This window comes from Petromyzon marinus, chromosome 1 (genome assembly GCF_048934315.1).
Source record: "Petromyzon marinus isolate PM22_M1 ecotype Great Lakes invasive population chromosome 1, UKy_Petmar_22M1.pri1.0, whole genome shotgun sequence".
Taxonomy (NCBI): domain Eukaryota; kingdom Metazoa; phylum Chordata; class Hyperoartia; order Petromyzontiformes; family Petromyzontidae; genus Petromyzon; species Petromyzon marinus.
In genome coordinates, this window is record NC_133667.1 from 6,925,448 (window position 1) to 6,945,029 (window position 19,582).

Here is a 19,582-nt window from a genome sequence, read left to right on the forward strand (position 1 = left end):
CTGAATAATGCGAGATCAGGGAGGTGCACAACTAGTCAAGAGTAGAAATAGGAAGTCACAACCAAGGCAAACAGTGATAAAATGCAAGGACAGTAAAATATTGAAGGACAAAGAAGAGACAAAAAAGAGATGAGACTAAATATTGCATTAATTGGTATAGGGATATGGTCCAAGAAAATAAAGAGCTGCTGGATGAACACGAAAAGATATCCCCACCACCACCGAGGGATGATGAAAATGATAACACCTTGTACGAAAAAACAGAAAAGGCAATAAAAGATTTGAAGAAAAAGAAAAGTCCAGCAGTGGACGGCATAAGTGGATACATGATAAAAATTGGAGGGAAGCAACTTCTAAAAAACAAATCTATGAGCTATGCAATCAAGCATGGAGAGAAGGGAAAATACCGGAGTTGACAAAATCCATACTTGTGACGATACCAAAGAAAGGAGATCTCACCGATTGTAAAAATTACAGAACCATCGCACAAATGAGCCACATGAGGACGGAACTAATGATAGCACTATTAAATGGATTAAAGGCACAGACTGGGGATTATTTGGCAGATGAACAGGCAGGTATTTAGGAAATATAGGGACACAGTACAGCACATTTTGATGTTAAGGCTTATAGCAGAAAAAAACAAAGAGAAATAATAGGCTGGTTTACAACTGTTTTATAGATGTACAGAAAGCATCTGATACGACTAAGCAAGATATAACGTGGGCAACATTATGATAATACGGAGTAAGGCAAAATACTACCACAGACGCTGTAGGATATAGATGAAAGGTCTAAGTCAGCAGTAAAGTTTGAACAGGAAATAGGAGAATGGTTCCTAACAACAATAGGTATGAGACTGGGAGATCCACTATCACCAAACAACTTCATCACATACATGGATAGAGTGATGGATGCCATTCAGGGCAATGGCACAGAAATATCTGTGCAAGGAGAAAGCATCAATAACCTGAGATTCGTGGACGACATAATCTGATAGAAGAAAGCTGCGTAATACTGCAGGAAAGTGTTCATATGCTCAATAACTCAGGAAAAAATGCAGGACTGAGGATTAATGTGGAAAAGACAAAAACGATGGTGTTAGGAAGGGAGGACATTGAGAAAGAAGTAATAGAAAGCAGCAATATTGTAAATGTAAAGGAATTTGTATACTTGGGAAGTCTGCTAACATGGGACAATGACTGCACGAAAGACAAAAGAGTGAGGATTGCAAAGGCAAAAGGAGTCATGGCAGGATTCAATAACATCTGGAGAAGCAAGGAAATCAACTACAAAACCAAAACGAACATCTTAAGAACATGCGTGCTCATTACAGCTGTGTATGCCTGTGAGACTTCGACGTGTATTTCTACAGAAGTATACTGCATCTACGCTGGACCCAAAGAGTGACCAACATAAAAGTAAGAAAAAGGTTGCACATAGAAGAAGACCTGATGCAGGCAGTGATGAGGGGGAAATGGCCACCATTAGGATACATATGTAGGATGGACAACAACAGGAAAATTAAAAGTGTTTGCTTGGAAAAATGGAAGGAACCGGAAAGCAAGGAAGACCTAACGGAGAATGGCTTGATGACGACATAAGATATTTGTGTCAGAAAGATGTGCACTACTTAAGCATATTGGCACAAGACAGAGAAAAGTAGAAACAAATTACGAAGTGTGCAGTGGACACCTTCGGGCTAATTGCCCATGGAGCATGATGATGATTGTGAGGAATTTCCATTTGGTACATATGCAATGAGAAGCTGATCGATGGCTGGGTGTGGTCAAGGGAAGACTCTATATTGGCCAACCATGTTGTATGCTGATCGTCTAGTAATTTCTGCCCATTCTGATAAGGAGTTGGAGGCACTGCTTCTGAACCTGGAGCATACTACTAAGAGATAGGGCTTTACATTTGTAATGACAGGGTGCCATCTGTTGACCAGGAGGGGTAATCACGAATATGGGTGCGTTATATAATAACCAATTAGAAGAGGAGGGTAACTGGGTTAAAAGTAGAAGGCAGGGTCAGTCGGGAAGCTCCAGGAACCTGCTCTAAGGTTCTAGACGGGGCCGTGGCCGGAGGTGGGTCCTGGCCACGCCAGGAAGTATATAAGGGGGATGTGACCGAAGGTTCGGGGCTGTCGTGGGGTCCCGGGTCTTGGCTGCCGTCGCTGTCTTCGCCGTCATCTCTCTCTTCATTGTTTGGCCGCATGGCAATCCTCTGCACGGCTCCCATCGTCGTCGTTGCTATATTAGTCAGCCAGCTATATAGTTAGACGCCGACGATGGGACTGGGTAGATGGGTCAGCTATGCGTAACCGTGTATATATATGATTTTGCCTGAAGTGTGAGGAATAAATAAGATGCCCTCTACAAGTTTTGTCTCGGAAGTCGCTCACTACACATTCACCCCACAAAAAAAGCACCTACCTGGCATAATTAAGTTATCAAATAATGTACTCCCTCAAGTCCACATGAGATGGAGCAGTTGTGGATACAGTGTAATTCCTATACCTGGGTAGTGAGCTTATGATAAGTTCCAGTTTGACAGTGGAGTACTCACTCTGAATCAGTCGAGCAGCATTACCTTTTCAACAGCTGCGTAACATTGTGCGGAAGCTACCAGGCCTGTTTCTCCATATGAAGCTTCAGGTCTACTTGGCCAGTTATTCCTCCCTTCTCTACGCTTGCAAAAGGCACATGCCTATAAAGGAACATCTACACCGGTTAGAACCATTCAGGCTGGCCTGCCTATGATACATCCTGGGTTTAACCAGCCTGGATTATGTGAGGAGTTCACAAATGCTTGAAACATCTTGATTCAGTCCCCTCCTGCTGTGAGCTCCTCTAGTAGACGAGGCTGAATTTGATGGGTTGTGTAGCCTGCATGCCCCAGTCACCACATGCCCAAGCAGCTTCTGTTTGGCTGGATAGAATGTGCTAAATGCATGTGGCTGATGTGGTACAGAAGAATGTGGAGCTGAGTGAACTTGCCAATGGCTTGTACTGACAATGTCAAGATTGGCCTCTGTGGATGAGGCTCATGAAGATGCTACTAGGCAGATGGAAGCAATTGCACTCCAACAACAATGGAGGGAAGAACAGCAACGCTTACTACAATGAGCGGGGCACACAGTGGCAAAACGCAGAAAGTTGACACAGTGGGGAGCACAGGTGGTGTTAGTAATCTCAGAGCCTTCAACATTTCACGTGGCCTCAAAGTGCAACTAGCCTGGCACAATGACTGTGGTAATGTCACTGCATTTAGTGGTGAATGGTGGCTATTGTTATGGTTTCGATTTAAAGCTTTCGTGACTGCAAGGATTCATCTTCTTTGGTTTTTTCGGTAAAGTCACGTAGAATGAGAATAAAATAATAATTTTTATTAATTTATTATTTTATATTGTTATGGTGTCGGTGTTTATGCACTTTATATACTTCCCAATGAACCCAGAGATCTGAGTTTGATTCCTGGCCACGGCTACAAATTAGTGGCGAGCAATTTTCAAACCTTGTATGAGCCTCTGATAAGTCGACTCAGTCTAAAATTGGTGCCAGATGTAGTATGCATATGCTTGTAACCCATCACTATGGAGGCAAGGGTTGGGTGATCACACATGTTGTGAAACTCTCTTTCCATGGGCATCGATGCGCCCTATCCTGGCTTTCCAGGAAACAGTGGTAGCGCAAAAGTGGACTGCACCTGCTCCGCCTGTATGGGACATAGTGTTGTCACCCATACATGTGCTCCGGTTTCATTCCACACGTAAATATTAATTCATTGGCTGATAAGACCTTCATATATTAAGGGCCACAGAGCATTAGGGAAATTTTGGCACTGGCTGAAAGCATGGCTTCCTTTCCCACTTGTCTGTGGTTCCTCATGCCTATGAGTTGTTCTTTATATCAGTAGTAAGTCAAAATGAGGAATGTTTACACAACTATGTCCTACATACATTCATCTAATAGCTGGCGCAGTGATAACATCCACCACAATGTGCATTGTGCTCCAGGTGGCTTCCTCTAGAAGTCTTGGGTTGACCAATAAAAGCATAAAATAGTCCTCTTAACTTTCGATTTAAAGCTTTCGTGACTGCAGGGATTCATCTTCTTGGTTCTTTCGGTAAAGTCACGTAAGAATCAAGAAGATAGTCCTCTTAACTTCTTTATGTGATTAACTGAAAAAGTATATGCATAGTTATCTATATGAATATGACAATATAAAAAGTTACTTACAGGACCTGCTGCAGCAAGATTTTGCAAGCGTGGATCTTCCCACTGAGTCTTTTTATTTTCTGCAATATAAAGACAGTGTTTAATGTCAGTGTATTGTATTAAACTGAAAAATATCAAAATTATTTTGGTATACTTTTTACTGAAATATTATTACCATATAAATTTTTGGTTTACACTTTAAGTGTATTCGTCATACCTTGAATTTATTACGCCATTCATTGAGTACTTGTTGGCCACCCTTCAACGTCTGCGCCATAATAACACACACTCTTGCTGACTTAACATCTTTCAGCTACACACTCCACTTCTTCAGTATTCTTCGTCTGTTATAAATACATTTTCCCTTGCTGCCTGACGTTTATTAAAATTATAACAAGTCTTTTGTTTTGCCATGCTTTAAAACTGATCGGGCATTTATCCTCTGAATGTGCTGAGCTGCGTATATTGAACTAGTTCAAAACTTGTATTCTTCGAGCTCCTCGTATCATTAAGGCTCTGAACTACAGCTCATTATTTATTGCTGCCTCTATTGTGAACATAATGCATTCCTCCACCTGCTTCTGTACTAATTTTTCTAAAATTTTCTTGCTCTTGTAATTCAGTCTCCAATACCTAACGCTCTCATGTACTAGTTACTTTAAGCACTAAGTTTGCTGGTCTTATCCATGGTGTTTCATGTTGAATACTCAACCTGGAATTTTTTTTATTTCCTTCACTATTTGACCTAGTACTTCTTCTGCCTTCTCAACCAGCCGTTTTAAACCCTTCCTATAGTATTTTTATGGCTGAGATTCACTTTTGTGTACAGGAATTGCTTGGCAACAACAGACTTGCCAACTGCAGTTTCACGTACGTTTATTATTTGTATACTAATTTACCAACCCCGGCCTGGAAATGTATCCATGGTTGAGCACAGTGTTAAGGAAATCACATGATGTGTGTATGACGTCATTGTCCGCTGTAATTATTCTATGAACCTAGAACACATGGATCCACAACATGTATTTACAAATTTCGCGGGGCCGTGATTCTCGGCGCGACAGCGCAACTCGTGGCCGCTCGTGGCGCCGTGGTGCGAGTAGCGCTGTGTAGCTTATCATCATTCTGTCCGTTTGTTTTGTTGTACTGTACTATAATTCTTGCAGTGCTTAGATAACGTCACATTGCAATCACATTAAGTTTGCCCTTAATCATGGATCCGGAGCGTGCAGAGAGTGGTGAAGGTGAGAGTGTTGCGCCTGTGGCCCGGAGAAAGAGGGGGAGGGTGTGCTGAGCCCCTCCTCCTAGCCACCCCTTCCCCCATCATCTCATTATCATCATAAATATGAAAGGTATTTAAAGTCATTGTAATGTTTATTTATGTTTCATGTTATTGTGTAATGTACTGTATTTTATTTGGTGTTTAGTTATTAAACAGGCAAGTTAGTTAAGCGATGACGAGTCTGGCCGAGGCCGTGGTTCCCCTAACCCCGTATTTCCCATAGGCCCTGTACTTTATCTTTTCCAAGAACCTAATCCCCTCGTTTGGCGAGGAATTGCTGTATATTTATTTAATATTTACCATAATTGCGTAAAATACAAAACAATTCGGATTTGGCATATAATTGTGATTGCATTACAAGATGCTATATTGTAAAAAGGAGACACTGGAAGATAAATATGGACAGTGCAACATCCTCAGAACTTGTAATAAGGAAGTAATGACGAGGTATTGGCCACGATGACCTCTTGACTCTATTGTAGGCATGATTAAAATGTATTCTTATTCTCACAATGCGTGCATTGAATTACCTGTGTAGAAATCGATTATTTATTGATTGCTTGTAGAACATAATCAATGACCAAAGAGCAAGACTGGTGATGGAATTGCAGCCAAAGGAGACTGTGTTTGTGAATGATTATTGTTGGTATGGATCAATTAAATCATTTCAATTGTACATGGTAACTTTAATGGTAGCAGTACTGAACCATGAGGGGTGGCGACAGTATGGTAAGTCCTTCATCGCATTGGACATCCATTGGCTAATAATGAAGACATTATCTTACATTTAGGCTAATGAGCAAATTATGACTGTAAAAAAGAGACAGAATACATGAAAACTAAATACAAATGTTCAATAAATTAACCCAATTGTGACCCCAATTTCTGATCATTCAGATTTACTTCATGGTTATTGTCAATTATTACATAACTGTGTTGTATTTACTTGAGTGGGGTTGGATGCTTCAAGGTAAAAAGTTTCCGTTATGGTGGCAGAAACTTTCAGCAAAATGCATTCCATCCATTTAATAATAAAAATGACTTGCCAGGTATCATGATCAGCCATTATCTATCCACTGCTGGATCAAGGCTTCCCAAGGTCGTTACCATCTCAGTTTTGAGATGTAACAATCCATTGAGCAGTTACACATGAGCTGATTCCATTGCTCCACCTCCATGGAGGAATATGTACTGAGCATATATTCTCCTTTGGCTGCCACTCTATTATTAGTCATGACCACTGGCTATCATCTTTTCAAGCAACATATCCTGTCCAAACCAACTTATCGAAAAATTGAAATAAGCGTTAGCATTGTTGTGCATAATCGAAGTAACATTAACCGCACAGATACACTAATTCGTATTATGAGTTATGCCATACAGGCAGTCCTCAAATTACAAACATCCACACGTACGAACCAGCTTCCATGATATAATGTATGTATTTTTTTATTGTCTTAAAACGTGAAATCGCACTTGCAACCTGAACCGCGGAAGAAATTTTAATATCAGGCCTCCACGACACATTCAACCACTACTGAGTCATGACATAGCCAACACAGTCGCGTGTAGCATAGTAATGACTAGGCTCGATTATATATTATTGTAACTCACTACTCAATGGTATGTCTGGCAAAAATATTACCAAGCTGCAACTTGTACAAAATTCACTGGCACGTGTCGTGATGAGTACTACAAAATCAGACCATGTCCGTCCAGTGCTCGCCGAGCTGCATTGGTTTACGGTAGCGGAACTAATACATAATGAAGTCACACTAATATACACATAAAGAGCTTGCCACAAATGAACCACACAATCTTGGTGATCTCGTCAAGGAGCATAAACCACCACACGAACTGCGGTCATCCTCACAGCGGCTTTTAGCTAACCATCGAACAAAGACAATCGCTGCATTGTGCTTTCAGATGCGCTTCTACGGCCGTCTGGAATGCTCTTCCATCTGATATAAGAAAGCCACTGGAGCAATGTTGTTCTTCCCCCACACCTCCGATTTCCATGGTTGGCTACGTACCGTGCGAAATAAGTTCAACATACATATTTATGAGTTTAACAATGCTTCCCTTTTTTGTTGAATAGTAACACATTTCATAACACTGACCATATGGACATTTCGAAACAATACATTATTGTGTTCCGACTTATGAAGAGTAAAGACTTACGAATGTCTCCGGAACAATTATGTTCTTAAGTCGAGGACTGCCCTTATATAAGATTTCCCCCTTCACAGCATTGATTCAAGCATTCCTGACTCTGCTGATGATACACTTTATATCGAAAGCACATGAGTGGTGATTTTTACACACCGCACCAGGTAATAGTTTTGAGGATGAGTCGACCTAGGGGAGCCCCAAGACCCATTCAGGTAATCGCCGCTAGTGTTGGTTCGTGAGCATGAATTGGAACTCGGGATTGCCAGGTTGGTAGCGCACTACCACTCCCCACATGCACAGGAGTACGGACACTCAGACAAACACTCTCACTTCCAGGGGGTTGCTGTGACTTCTTACATCTCACAGAGGATCGATCCTCTGAACAAAATAGTTCCAAGGTTCAGTTTGCAGTTCGATGTAAAAAAAAAAAAATCGAATGGAAGCTGGTTTGTAAGGCGAGACTGCCCGTACAGGTAGGTAATTCCTGTTTTCTATTACCTTTGGTAATATCATTTGCAATTTTCTATCTTTACCAGTTTTCTTCTTTTAGTCCTGATCCCTTAAGCTATTAAAAGAAATTGACAATTTAAATTGTTTCAATGTAGTCATTCAAAGCATATTTGAAGGTTTTCTGTAACTGTAAGTAATAATTGTTCAAGACTAGAACAGAATCAAGTATCAACAATTATGCATACCATGATATTGTATTGTACAATACAACTTTGCATGATTTCATGTAACAACATCACTTTATGGAAATACAGCACATTCATGCCAATGCGAGTACGCACTGTGGTCAATGAAGTAGGATCGTCCATCAGCACGCACGCTCTCTTCCCAGCCAGGCTACAGATGGAACACACCAGAAAATGAATACATCTCATAAGACCACATTGAATACTTAAATGCATTTTATGCACTTTTTTAAACTAGTATTTTTTTAAAATATGAGTATATTTTATATATAGTCAATCCTTTAACCCATAAAATAGTTTGTATCTTTAACTGTAAAATATTTCATGCATAACACTTGATTAACCTAAAACAAATGAGAATTTTTATTATCAATCAACTCGTCCAATTGCAAACAATCACTCACCGGTAGAGGGCCTAGATCATTTGGCTTGACTTTCTTTTCAGAGCTCAGTGGAACAGGTGCCTCCAACTGGGGATTAACCTAAATATAAACGCACAGATGGGTAATTTAGTTTTTAAAAAGTCGATGTGTATGGTATAAACACTTGGAAATATGAAATTAACATTAAATAAATATATTCAGATTTCTTAAGATTTTTCTTTAATATAGATAATTGATTCTAGATTGTAGAGGTTCATCACATGCATATTACGTGTTCACGACGATGGAAACGACTATAATATATTAATAGAGGTCAACAGAATTCAAATGCAGCAAAGCAAACAATGCACACCTGCAAAGAGACATTTGAGCAATAATAAGGGAAGTATATGAGGGGAGTGTGGGGCGAGGTGAAATGGAGATTAGGCAGTGGCGCTTATCATAGAACAGGAGCTAGATAGCGTAGTGGGAACAGGTGGGAGATAATAATTATTAATGCTATGTCAAGTGGGTACATGCCATTACAGTCATTTGTGTGTGAAAAGAGACATGCAGCGATTTTTAACCAACCACTACATTAATCCTGCATAACAGGCTGCTAAAACTTGCTTCTTAGGAAGCCACTGTCTCGATTCTAGAGTGCTTGAGGAAGGTCCATGAGAAAGCCCATGTAGTAGCATGACAAATCTCTGCAAACTACATCAATGCAGCAAGGGCACAGTAAGTGTCAACCCCTTGAGTAACAGTATTACTGAAATGACTTGTGAATTGCCATCATTTTAACACCACAAAAAACACAACTCAAACATTAACAAAAGGAGTTATCCTGGTTTGTCATGGTCTGCCTCAGGTACCAAAGATTGCAAAGCACAAACAAAAAGTATAACAATTAAGGGTGGATCCGAAGGACAATGCGGCCTGCAAGGAGGATCACCTTGAGGAATCTGCAAATTATCAAATAAGACAAGGCTCTGATCATTATGGTTTGTTGCAATGGTGGAAAGTATAACTCTTATATCAGCCAAAAGGCCCATTTGAAACACTTGCTGACCGACTTCGTTTTTTTGGAAGAACTGAATACATAAATGGGTCTCCTTGCTGATTTATCAAACAGCTGTCCTTTGCCATACACTATTCAATACTGCCTTAACAGGCTCAACTAACGCCAGGTAGTTTAATTATAGGTCATCACGATCCACGGGCAGATAGCCCATAGATATCCACTGCATATTTCGTAATTATTTAGTTTCCTTTCTTGTGCCAATATGCTCAAGTAGTGCACATTTCTGGCACCAATTTCTTATATCGCTCATCAGGTCTTCCTCTCTTTCCTGTTCCTTCCATTTTTCTAAACACGCTTTTAATTGAAAATAGGGTTTTTTCCCTTTTTTCTGGCAAGGAACAAAGCGCTTTGTTCCTCTCACACAGCTTAAAGGCCGTATCTGAACGTGGCTCTTTCACTCCAGCGCTGTCCTACCAGACAGTCTCGCCCCCTTCACCTGATGAAGGCCGCTTGTGTTGTGGCCGAAACGTCGTGAGAATATTATTGTGTTATTTTATTTTATCAATTTATTATTATAATTATTATTCTACGTGACTTTACCGAAAGAACCAAAGAAGAAGAACCTCGACACTTTCCTATTTCATTCGTTCTATCATGCAACTATGAATCTCCTTTTTAAAGTTCGAATTGTGCATGTTATAAATATATCAATGAATGAAACCAAAGGTGAGGACACCTCTCACAGGATCACCACCATGGACAGTATATTCACCACTATCATCTGTTGTTCTAGAGTATAGCAGATATGTATACATTATACATCTAGGTTTAAGTATGAGCCATGACAACTTCGAGAGTAGTGTGACTAATACTGTCCAGTCTGCTGGACAGTGGGCGTAGTATGCAGTTCGTGATCTGGTTCATGATCTGGTCTATTATTTAGTTCGGGTGGCCGCAGTCACACTATGGATCATCTTTAATTTTACACTTGTGGAAGAGGAGCATGCAGCAACCTAGTCGCTGTTCTGATGGTGCAGCACAGTTTTCTTGGCAGATCAAAGCCATGCAGTGCAGCAGTGGGGTCCTCGATGAGGCTTTTTTCAGAAATCTCAGCAGAACTCTAAAGTGTTCGCCAGCGGTCATAAGTTGACTTTGCTCAGATAACTTCGTGGAGAGTCAAGCACGTCTTGGTGTAACACGTGGTCTATGCTTCCTTGAATTTTTCACAGTTGGTTTGTCGTGGCATCTCCGCTGAGGTTTGCAGGCATGCATAATGCTGCCCAGAGTGAGTAGCCACTAAGTGCGTGTGCATTTCAGTGCGCCCATTATTGTTTGAAAGACACTACTGAACTGGACGTTCAGTTTCTTTGTGTGGGCGCATGATGCCCAGACTGGTTCACACAATACTCAGCACTGGAGAATGAGTGCCAGGGTGGCTGTATCAGGTAGGGTGGAGGTGTGAGATGGATAGTTGCATCGTAAGATCATGACTAGGGAGGCCTTCATTATACTGTTTACTGATTAGAGATAATAAATAATAATGCTGTCACGATAATATAGACTAACATTTAAACTATAGTTTACTACATGATTGAAAACTAATACGCGAGTGCATGACACCACTTCTATAATGATTTCAATGGGTCTGCTCATGCTTTGTATTATTAAGACACCAATTTGTATCATTTGAAGATATGTAAAAGTATTAATGCGTAGAAATGTGCTTATATTATTTATTAATGGCTACCATATCTTAACCCTATCATGGATTGTATTAAGATTATTTTAGACAAAAATGCAGACATTTGATAATTAAAATATCACACGTTATGGATCGAGTCAAAACTGAGGGATGATGATAGCATTGGGTGGCCTTTGATAAACAATAGTACAACAATGGCTTATGATGACAATAAATATTAAAATGACTGTAAATTTCCACAGCCCTTCTGATGTCGATGTGCTGGAAGGAACTAGAATACATTAAAAAAATATATCCACTCGATGACTCGTGTATTTAAATAAGACTTACTTGCATTAACTTCAGCCCCATATTCATTAAACTGGCCAACATCTGAAAAATAGTTAAACATTTTTATGTTAGCATTTTTTCAATGGTCCATTATATAATTACTTTTATCCATGAACAAGGCATTACTTTATACTGACTGAAACATGTATCTGAATAACCTTCAAATGTCACCAGAAACCAAGACACAATATTGGACATCTTACACAGCAAGTGTTATAAAACTGCAATGCATGACAATGATACTATCATAGCGATATAATGAAGTCCTCGTAAAATGAGCACTAAATACTCATACTCTTAACATTAGATCGGTGCAGTTTGGCTAAATAACGTACATTTAGTCACGTGACTTCCTTAAATTCAGATGAGATTCCCATATTAACCATGATGTGTTCTTTACTTCACCAGTTGACAGCAACACATCGTGGTTGTGAAGATTATCATTGGGGAGGTTTGTAGTAATAGTGGTCATTACAGTGGTTGTGGTGTATGAGAGGTGGAAACAACCATTTTTAAAATTACCTTCCCTCCAATTTAACAAATCAATTATACAAATGGGTAAACACGCATCACCTGCTTTGGCAAAAATACATGTTTAAATACAAACTCATCACTCGCTTGAAAAAAATAAAATTTAAAATTGAAAAGTGCCTACTCTAATAATTATAAAAAAATGGTATCCATGACTGGGGTAATGCAATGTTGTAATCACAATGCCCACCTAAGGTCTTTCTGATTCATGTTAAACAAGTTGACACTGGTGTTACACTTAATTCAGGATTCTGGATGCTTGTCTGGGTGCATTTGCAATTCTGCATAGTGTCTAGAGGTGTTAGGCAGGCATTATATTTTCCCATTCCCTTGCCCTGAGGTTGTGGATACCTGTGGTAGTAAATACATTTACTTGATGTGGATGCAGTAAGATAATATATTTGGTATAATACCACAGTTGTGAGCAAGTAGCATCTTTGCTTAAGCACACAATGATATTACCTATGATTCTAATGAATCCTGCTGATGGCTTAGTTAAAAAAGGCTTGAGGGGTGGAGGTTTACACCCAATACTAGTTAAGCTCATTTAACTTAGAATCTGCAATAAAAGAGCTGCTGACAGTTTATAGGACTGAACATTTCTCAATTGCGTATAGGTTGCAATTCATCCTCAATGACTTATAAGAAATGTATATATATAAAACAAATCAAACTGCAAGACTGTATCCAGGTAACGGTGGTGAGTTTATTCATTAAGGTGATGATGGCATTGGTTGTGGTGTGGCAAATAATTTTAGTTTTGGTTGAGGAATTTGATTGGGTGATTGTAACGGTGGTGGTCATGATAGTGGTGGTGTTGATTATGGTGTTTGTGTAAATCGTGGGGTGGTGGTAATGGTGGTAGGGTGTCAATGGTAATGTTGATTGTGGTGGTGATATGTTTGTTATGATGGTGGTTGCAGCAATGTCGAATAAAATGTTTATACGATGTTTGCGTTATGGTAACATATAGCCAACATATAGGTGATGTTGGTGATGAGGTATTTAATGCTAAAGCTTGAAATGAAGCTGTTTATAATAATGTTTGTAAAAAGAGTGACAATAATTGCGGTGATTTTGTATTATTATGGTTATAAATATTATAAGAGTGAGGATGATAAAAGTAACTTGTGACAGGGATAATGGTGATAGTGTTGATAGTAACAATGGTATGGTGATGACACTAAACAAAATACATACAGAGTAAATGTTGGAATTTAAACACGAATGCTTTGCACTATAATGTAATTACATGGCAAAAATATTAAATCTTTCCAAGTAAAATAGCCAATGAAGCTAATTATTTCACATATTTCTTACATAAACTCCTTCTTAAAATATTTTAGTAGCTTTCATTTTACAGTTATCAACCATAAGTGGTTACATCTAACAAAGCAGTCACATCCATTGACTTACCTCAGGGGGCATATTCTCCATTGTTTTGAATATATTAGTAGACGTCTGAAAATTATATTGAAGTATTTTGTAAATGTGTTAAATAAACAATTAAAATACATTTTCTTGCATTTTCATATAGTTTGATACGTTTTAATATTCTCATATCTGATACATATATAGATGGCCATGTGTGATTGAGTGCTAAGAAGCTGAAATTGAGCACATACTGTATTGTGTCATGCTAGAAATACCTGAGAACCTTTGATTTTGGGACCACCAAAAGGAGGAATTAATTTGAACCTTCTTTCATACTCTTTGGTTCTTTCGATAAAGTCACGTAGGTATAAAATAAAATAAATGTAATCACGACGTTTTGGGCGCACACACAAGCGTACTGTCATCAGGTGGGACAACCACAGCAAGAAACAATTGCTGAAGTGGGCAAAAGGGCTGCCATGACAAGAGGCTAAATAGGTAAGAGAGGGGGGAGGAGCAAGGGAGGAGAGATAGAGGGGGGGTGTGGGGTAGGGAGAGTGGAGCGCTGCTAGAGGGATTAGAAGACGAGCAAGGCAAAATGCCGGGGGGGGGGGGTAGGTCGACGGATATGAAGGCAACACCATAAAGCAGTTAAGGTTTTATCTGGTTAATAATATCCTTCCAATGATTGCTAAATTTGTATCCATCTTCTCGGTTGAAGTTATGTCTATGTTTATATATCTGGATGGCTTCATAGTAAAGTCACCTACATGACTTTACCGAAAGAACCAAAGAGTATGGATCCCTGCAGTCATGAAAACTTCAAATCTAGAGTGAACCTTTTTTCATTTTGATCCCAGGCCTAACATTTTTCTTATATCTGAAGGTTTTAAAGGATGTCAACTCCAAATATTATATGACATTTCAAATTCCCCAAAAAATATTTATTTTGGGGCACATTCTGTACTTTTTGCTTCTGATCCTCGACCAATGAAAGTTTGTAACTGAAGGTTTTAAATAGTACTGTGAAGAAAATATACAATTCTGTTTGATCGTTTAACTGGGCAGTAATCCAGCACTGTTATAGTGAGGGCTGGTAGGTCACACAAATGTCATGAACTCCCTTCCCGTTGGCGTCGATGCCATTCCCTGGCTCACCAGAAGGCAGTAGAGAAAGTATACTAATTGACATAATTACGGGGATAGTGGTGCCCCCTCACGCCCGTGGGTTTTCTCCAAGTGTTCCAGTTTCCTCATCGGCCTTTGTGTCTCGAGAGACAATTCTTTCGTGCCTTACGAGGTCACTTGTATTGTTTTCAGCGCCTAGAATGACTTAGTAGGCCAATCCTTGAGTGACAATCCTTGCCACAGCAATTGCCAGTGAATGCGGTGGCAGCTCCAGAGGTGTCTGTTGATTTTTCTTTACGTCGCTCCCTCTTGGTCTGCCAAGCAGTGTTTCTTTTCGCCTCGCCTCTCCTGAGGCCTGTTTTCACAGCCTGCTGCCAGCTGAGTCGGTCACCGGCAGTTTTCTCCCAGTCATTTGGGTTGATGTCGCAGCTCTTCATGTCCCGTTTACAGACATCTTTGAAGCGCAGGACTGAGCGACCAGTGACCCGTGTGCCTGATGCCAGCTCGCCGTACAAGACATCCTTGGGTATTCTGCCATCCTGCATGTGGTGTATGTGTCCAAGCCATCTCAGGCGCCTATGACTGAATAGAGAGTACATGCTGGGTATGTTGGCCAAGTTGAGGACTGAGGTGTTGGGAATGCGATCTTGCCATCTGATACCGAGGATGCGCCTGAGACATCGGAGGTGGAATGTGCTTAGTCGATGTTCTTGATGGGCGTATGTTGTCCAGGACTCAGACCCATAGAGGAGGGTGCTAAGGACGCAGGCCTGATACACCTGTACTTTGGTGTTGAGCGTTAGAGATTTGTTCTCCCACACTCTTTTGGTCAGCCTGAACATAGCTGTAGACGCCTTCCCAATGCACTTGTCAATCTCTGTGACAAGGGACAAATTGCAGATGATGGTGGAACCCAAGTAGGTGAAGTCCTGAACGACTTCCAGGGTGTAGCTGCCAATGTTTATGGAAGGGGTGTCTCTGACATCCTGGCCCATGACATTGGTCTTTTTCAGACTGATTGTCAGGCCAAAGTTGTTGCAGGCATTGGCAAGGTGGTCGATGAGTGTCTGCAGACCTTGTTCTGTGTGAGCTGTCAGCGCGGCATCATCAGCAAATAGGAGTTCTTTGATGAAGACTCTGCGGACTTTGGTTTTTGATCTGAGACGGCCAAGATTGAACAGTTTTCCATCAGATCATGCATGGAGAAAGACTCCCTCTTCTGCTGTCCCAAAGGCATGTGTGAGCATAAGTGAGAAAAAGATGCCAAACAGTGTTGGGGCAAGCACACACCCCTGCTTTACACCGCTGAGTATGGGGAATTCCTCTGAGGTGGTGCCGCTGTGCTGTATTGTTCCTTTCATGTTGTAATGGAAAGAGGAGATGACTGCCAGCAGCTTCGGTGGGCAGCCGATCACTTTGAGGAGTTTGAAAAGGCATCCCCTACTGATGAGGTCAAAGGCTTTTGTAAGATCAATGAATGCCAAGTACAGGGGCATTCTCTGTTCTCGACATTTCTCCTGTAGCTGACGCAAGGAGAAGAGCATGTCAATTGTGGACCTTCCTGCTCTGAAGCCACACTGAGCCTCAGGATACGTCCTCTCAGCTAGTATCTGTAACCTGCTGAGGACCACACGGGCAAAGGTTTTCCCCAAAATGCTCAGCAGGGAGATGCCACGGTAGTTATTGCAGTCCCCACGGCCACCCTTGTTTTTATATAGGGTGATGATGTTGGAGTCTCTCATGTCTTGCGGCATTGCTCCTTATTCCTAGCACTGGCAGATAAGTTCATGGAGTTTTGTGAGAATGGCAGGTTTCGCACATTTCAGTACCTCAGGTGTCATGCCGTCCTGTCCCGGGGACTTGCCACTGACTACTGAGTTGATGGCGTTGTCAAGTTCCTTCAAGGTTGGAATTGTCCAGTTCGTGTATCGTTGGTAGGGGCTTTACAGCAGCAAGGGTAGCTTCCTATCACTTGAATTTTAATATAAACCTGAGATTATATTAAAATTCAAACCAATGCAGGACCCGCCTGAAAAGAGGCACAAGCGTTGGTGTGGCATTCATCGATAAATAAGTATATGTCCCCTTTTTATATTACTGCAGGTAGCATATGGCATCCTCTAACAAGTTGAACTATTTTCACATATAATTTATTGTGCTTTTCGACCTATAATAACTTATTCGGATAACAGAAGAAATATTCTGACCAATGTAATGTGCAAAAACACACAATTGCCCCACAGTTGTTCCCACAAGTATAAAGTATACTCCTTTTCACTGGGCACACAGTTTATGTGAGTGTCAGTTTATGTGAGTACAAGGCTGTTGTTCTCTGGACAGAAGGGGAATTCCTTTAAGGCTATTATACTGGGAAGAGTACATATCACTCATGAAGAGTATAGGATTAATAATGGATCATTTAGAAAATTGCGTTTACAAGTAATTTGTGTTGGATAGTTATTGAGCTCAGTGTTACATTTCTCGCTTTGCCGCCTCGTTCTGTTTTTCCATTATTTTCATTATATATACATATAAAAGGGAAATTTGTGAATGCGTGTCTGTTTGAAATGTTTAGCATACTTCTCAACATGCAACAAACTTGAAATTTGGCATATGGGTAGCTTCCAGTCTGTACACAATGCAAAAAGTATAAGAATAGACTTTTCTATATTTTTTTGGGGGGGGGCGCAATAATGGATATTTTGCACGGCAAGCGACTGGTGACGTCACATCTCTGTCATGTCACCCGCATGTGGCAGCGTGACACAGTGTGCCTGATGACGTCACGCATCCCCCCCCCCCAATAGGCCGTGTAATGATCCAAGACAAGAATCCAAGTCTTGGGTGAAGCCGGGTAGTAAAGCTAGTGTTGATATATAACAATTATTTATACTTTAATCTGGCATTGCTTCACTGTCAATGCTACGTGGCATCTTTAAACCTTCGTCCATGCCAAATGTTACATGATATATTTTGGAAGAAACTGTTGAATTTTTAGAGAGGCTTAAGAATTCTACTCCCATAATTATTAAATTTCCCCATGATAAAAAGGTTTCGATTTCGCAGAAGTATAGAGTTCTCTCCTATTTGTCTCACCTCACTGATGCAAATTCCGTCTTGATTAATGTAAATAAATTGTCTCCCATTTTACAAGATTTACATAGAGAGAAAATGTAGAAAACCGGGTCTTGAAGTTCATTTGTAGATTTGTAACAACGACCTTAAATCACCATCAATTGCTTATCAAAGTCAAAACTGACGATTATTCAAACCTGGTCAATGCGTTGTGGCCAAAACGTCGTGAGAATTTTATTGTGTTATTTTATTATCATTCTACGTGACTTTACCGAAAGAACCAAAGAAGATATACAAAACCATTAGTTCACTTATCCATCAAAAAATACATCCCTTTGCTCTAACTGCATATGTAGCTCATTGTGAGAAATGTATTTCTTCCATCAGACACAGATGTCCTCGAGCCCTCCCTGCTTGGACCTTAGTTCCGAAAATGACATTATTAACATTGAAAAACTAAAAAAAAACTGAATCTTGACCCTTTGCCTTCTTCATTAATTGTTCCATGTTCAGCTGTTTAATTTAAATTATTAATGGATCTCTATGCTCCCTGGTATTTCCATCTGCACTTAAGGTAGTTGCTGCCACCCCAATCGTCAAATATCCATAACTTAATCCTGATAAGCCCGCAAACTACCCCCTATTTCAAATCTTCCATTGTTATCGAAGGTCATCGAATGTGTCATCTATATATAAGGGAAATTTGTGAATGTGTGTCTGTTCAAAATGTTTAGCGTACTTCCCGACATGCAACAAACTGGAAATTTGCTATGTGGATACTTTCCAGACTGTACACCATGCAAAAATTATAAAAATACACTTTTGTATATTTTTTTGTTGGGGGGGGGGCGTCACGCATTTGAGCGGTGATGTCACATCTCTGTCATGTCACCCGCATGTGGCAGCGTGATGCAGTGTGCCTGATGACGTCACGCATCCCCCCCACACACAAATGCGCGGCTGGTGGGGGGGGGGAAATAGCTAACAAACTTTTAATTTGCCATGTGGCTAGCTCCCATACTGTACACAATGTAAAACGTATAAAAATTGTCTTTTATATTTGGGGGGGGATGACCATGAAGTGTGTGGCGAGAATCGATATCTGGTGAGCGTTTGTGGTATCGATTAAACGGGAATAGGCCGATTCGAAATGAATCTACAACCTTCGATTCCTTTGCGCGATCTAAAGAATCAAACCTTGGCGCGCGAGCGTAAGTTTTTTTTCCACCGTGCGTTGGGTTTTAATTAAATTTTTATTAATGAGGTAATGCTCAAAGTTTTTTTTCATTTGTATATGTTATGTTTGGAAGTTTTGAGAAGTTTTTCAATATATATTTTACGCCGGGTGCTTCCCGCTCGTATAATCATATAATACACCATCTTAAACATACCCTTTAGGACCAAGTTCCATTTGTTTTTCGGAAAAATCACTCAACTGAAACTGTAATAATAGGGGTTTTCCCCTTTTTTCTGACAACAAAACTGAAACCTTTTTACGAGGAATCATGCGTGCATTAACCACAATACTTCTGGTCAAAATGCAAACAAAAAATACACTGATAATATATGCATTGTCCTTGAAACTGATTGGTCCACACCAGAGACAGCTTTCTTTTGAGCCTCGACCCAATTGGTGCTCGACCAGAGGACGCCAAAAGGCATACAGCTCAAAGACAATGCACTA

General features: G+C 40.3%; 1 protein-coding gene across 5 annotated transcripts in view; it reads right to left on the reverse strand.

Annotated features, from left to right (window-relative positions):
* Nucleotides 1-19,582, reverse strand: part of LOC116940453 (uncharacterized) — a 393,679-nt gene that overhangs the window by 11,342 nt on the left and 362,755 nt on the right. For 3 of the 5 annotated variants that reach the window (XM_076055989.1, XM_076056056.1, XM_076056106.1), the window contains exons 55-59: nucleotides 13,738-13,782; nucleotides 11,791-11,832; nucleotides 8,777-8,854; nucleotides 8,469-8,523; nucleotides 4,245-4,303 (exon numbers count right to left, since the gene is read on the reverse strand). In XM_076055989.1, the coding sequence (XP_075912104.1) occupies nucleotides 4,245-4,303; nucleotides 8,469-8,523; nucleotides 8,777-8,854; nucleotides 11,791-11,832; nucleotides 13,738-13,782 (279 nt within the window). The remainder of the gene's footprint in view (nucleotides 1-4,244; nucleotides 4,304-8,468; nucleotides 8,524-8,776; nucleotides 8,855-11,790; nucleotides 11,833-13,737; nucleotides 13,783-19,582) is intronic. The other 2 variants (XM_076056147.1, XM_076056201.1) reach the window with 2 other exon arrangements.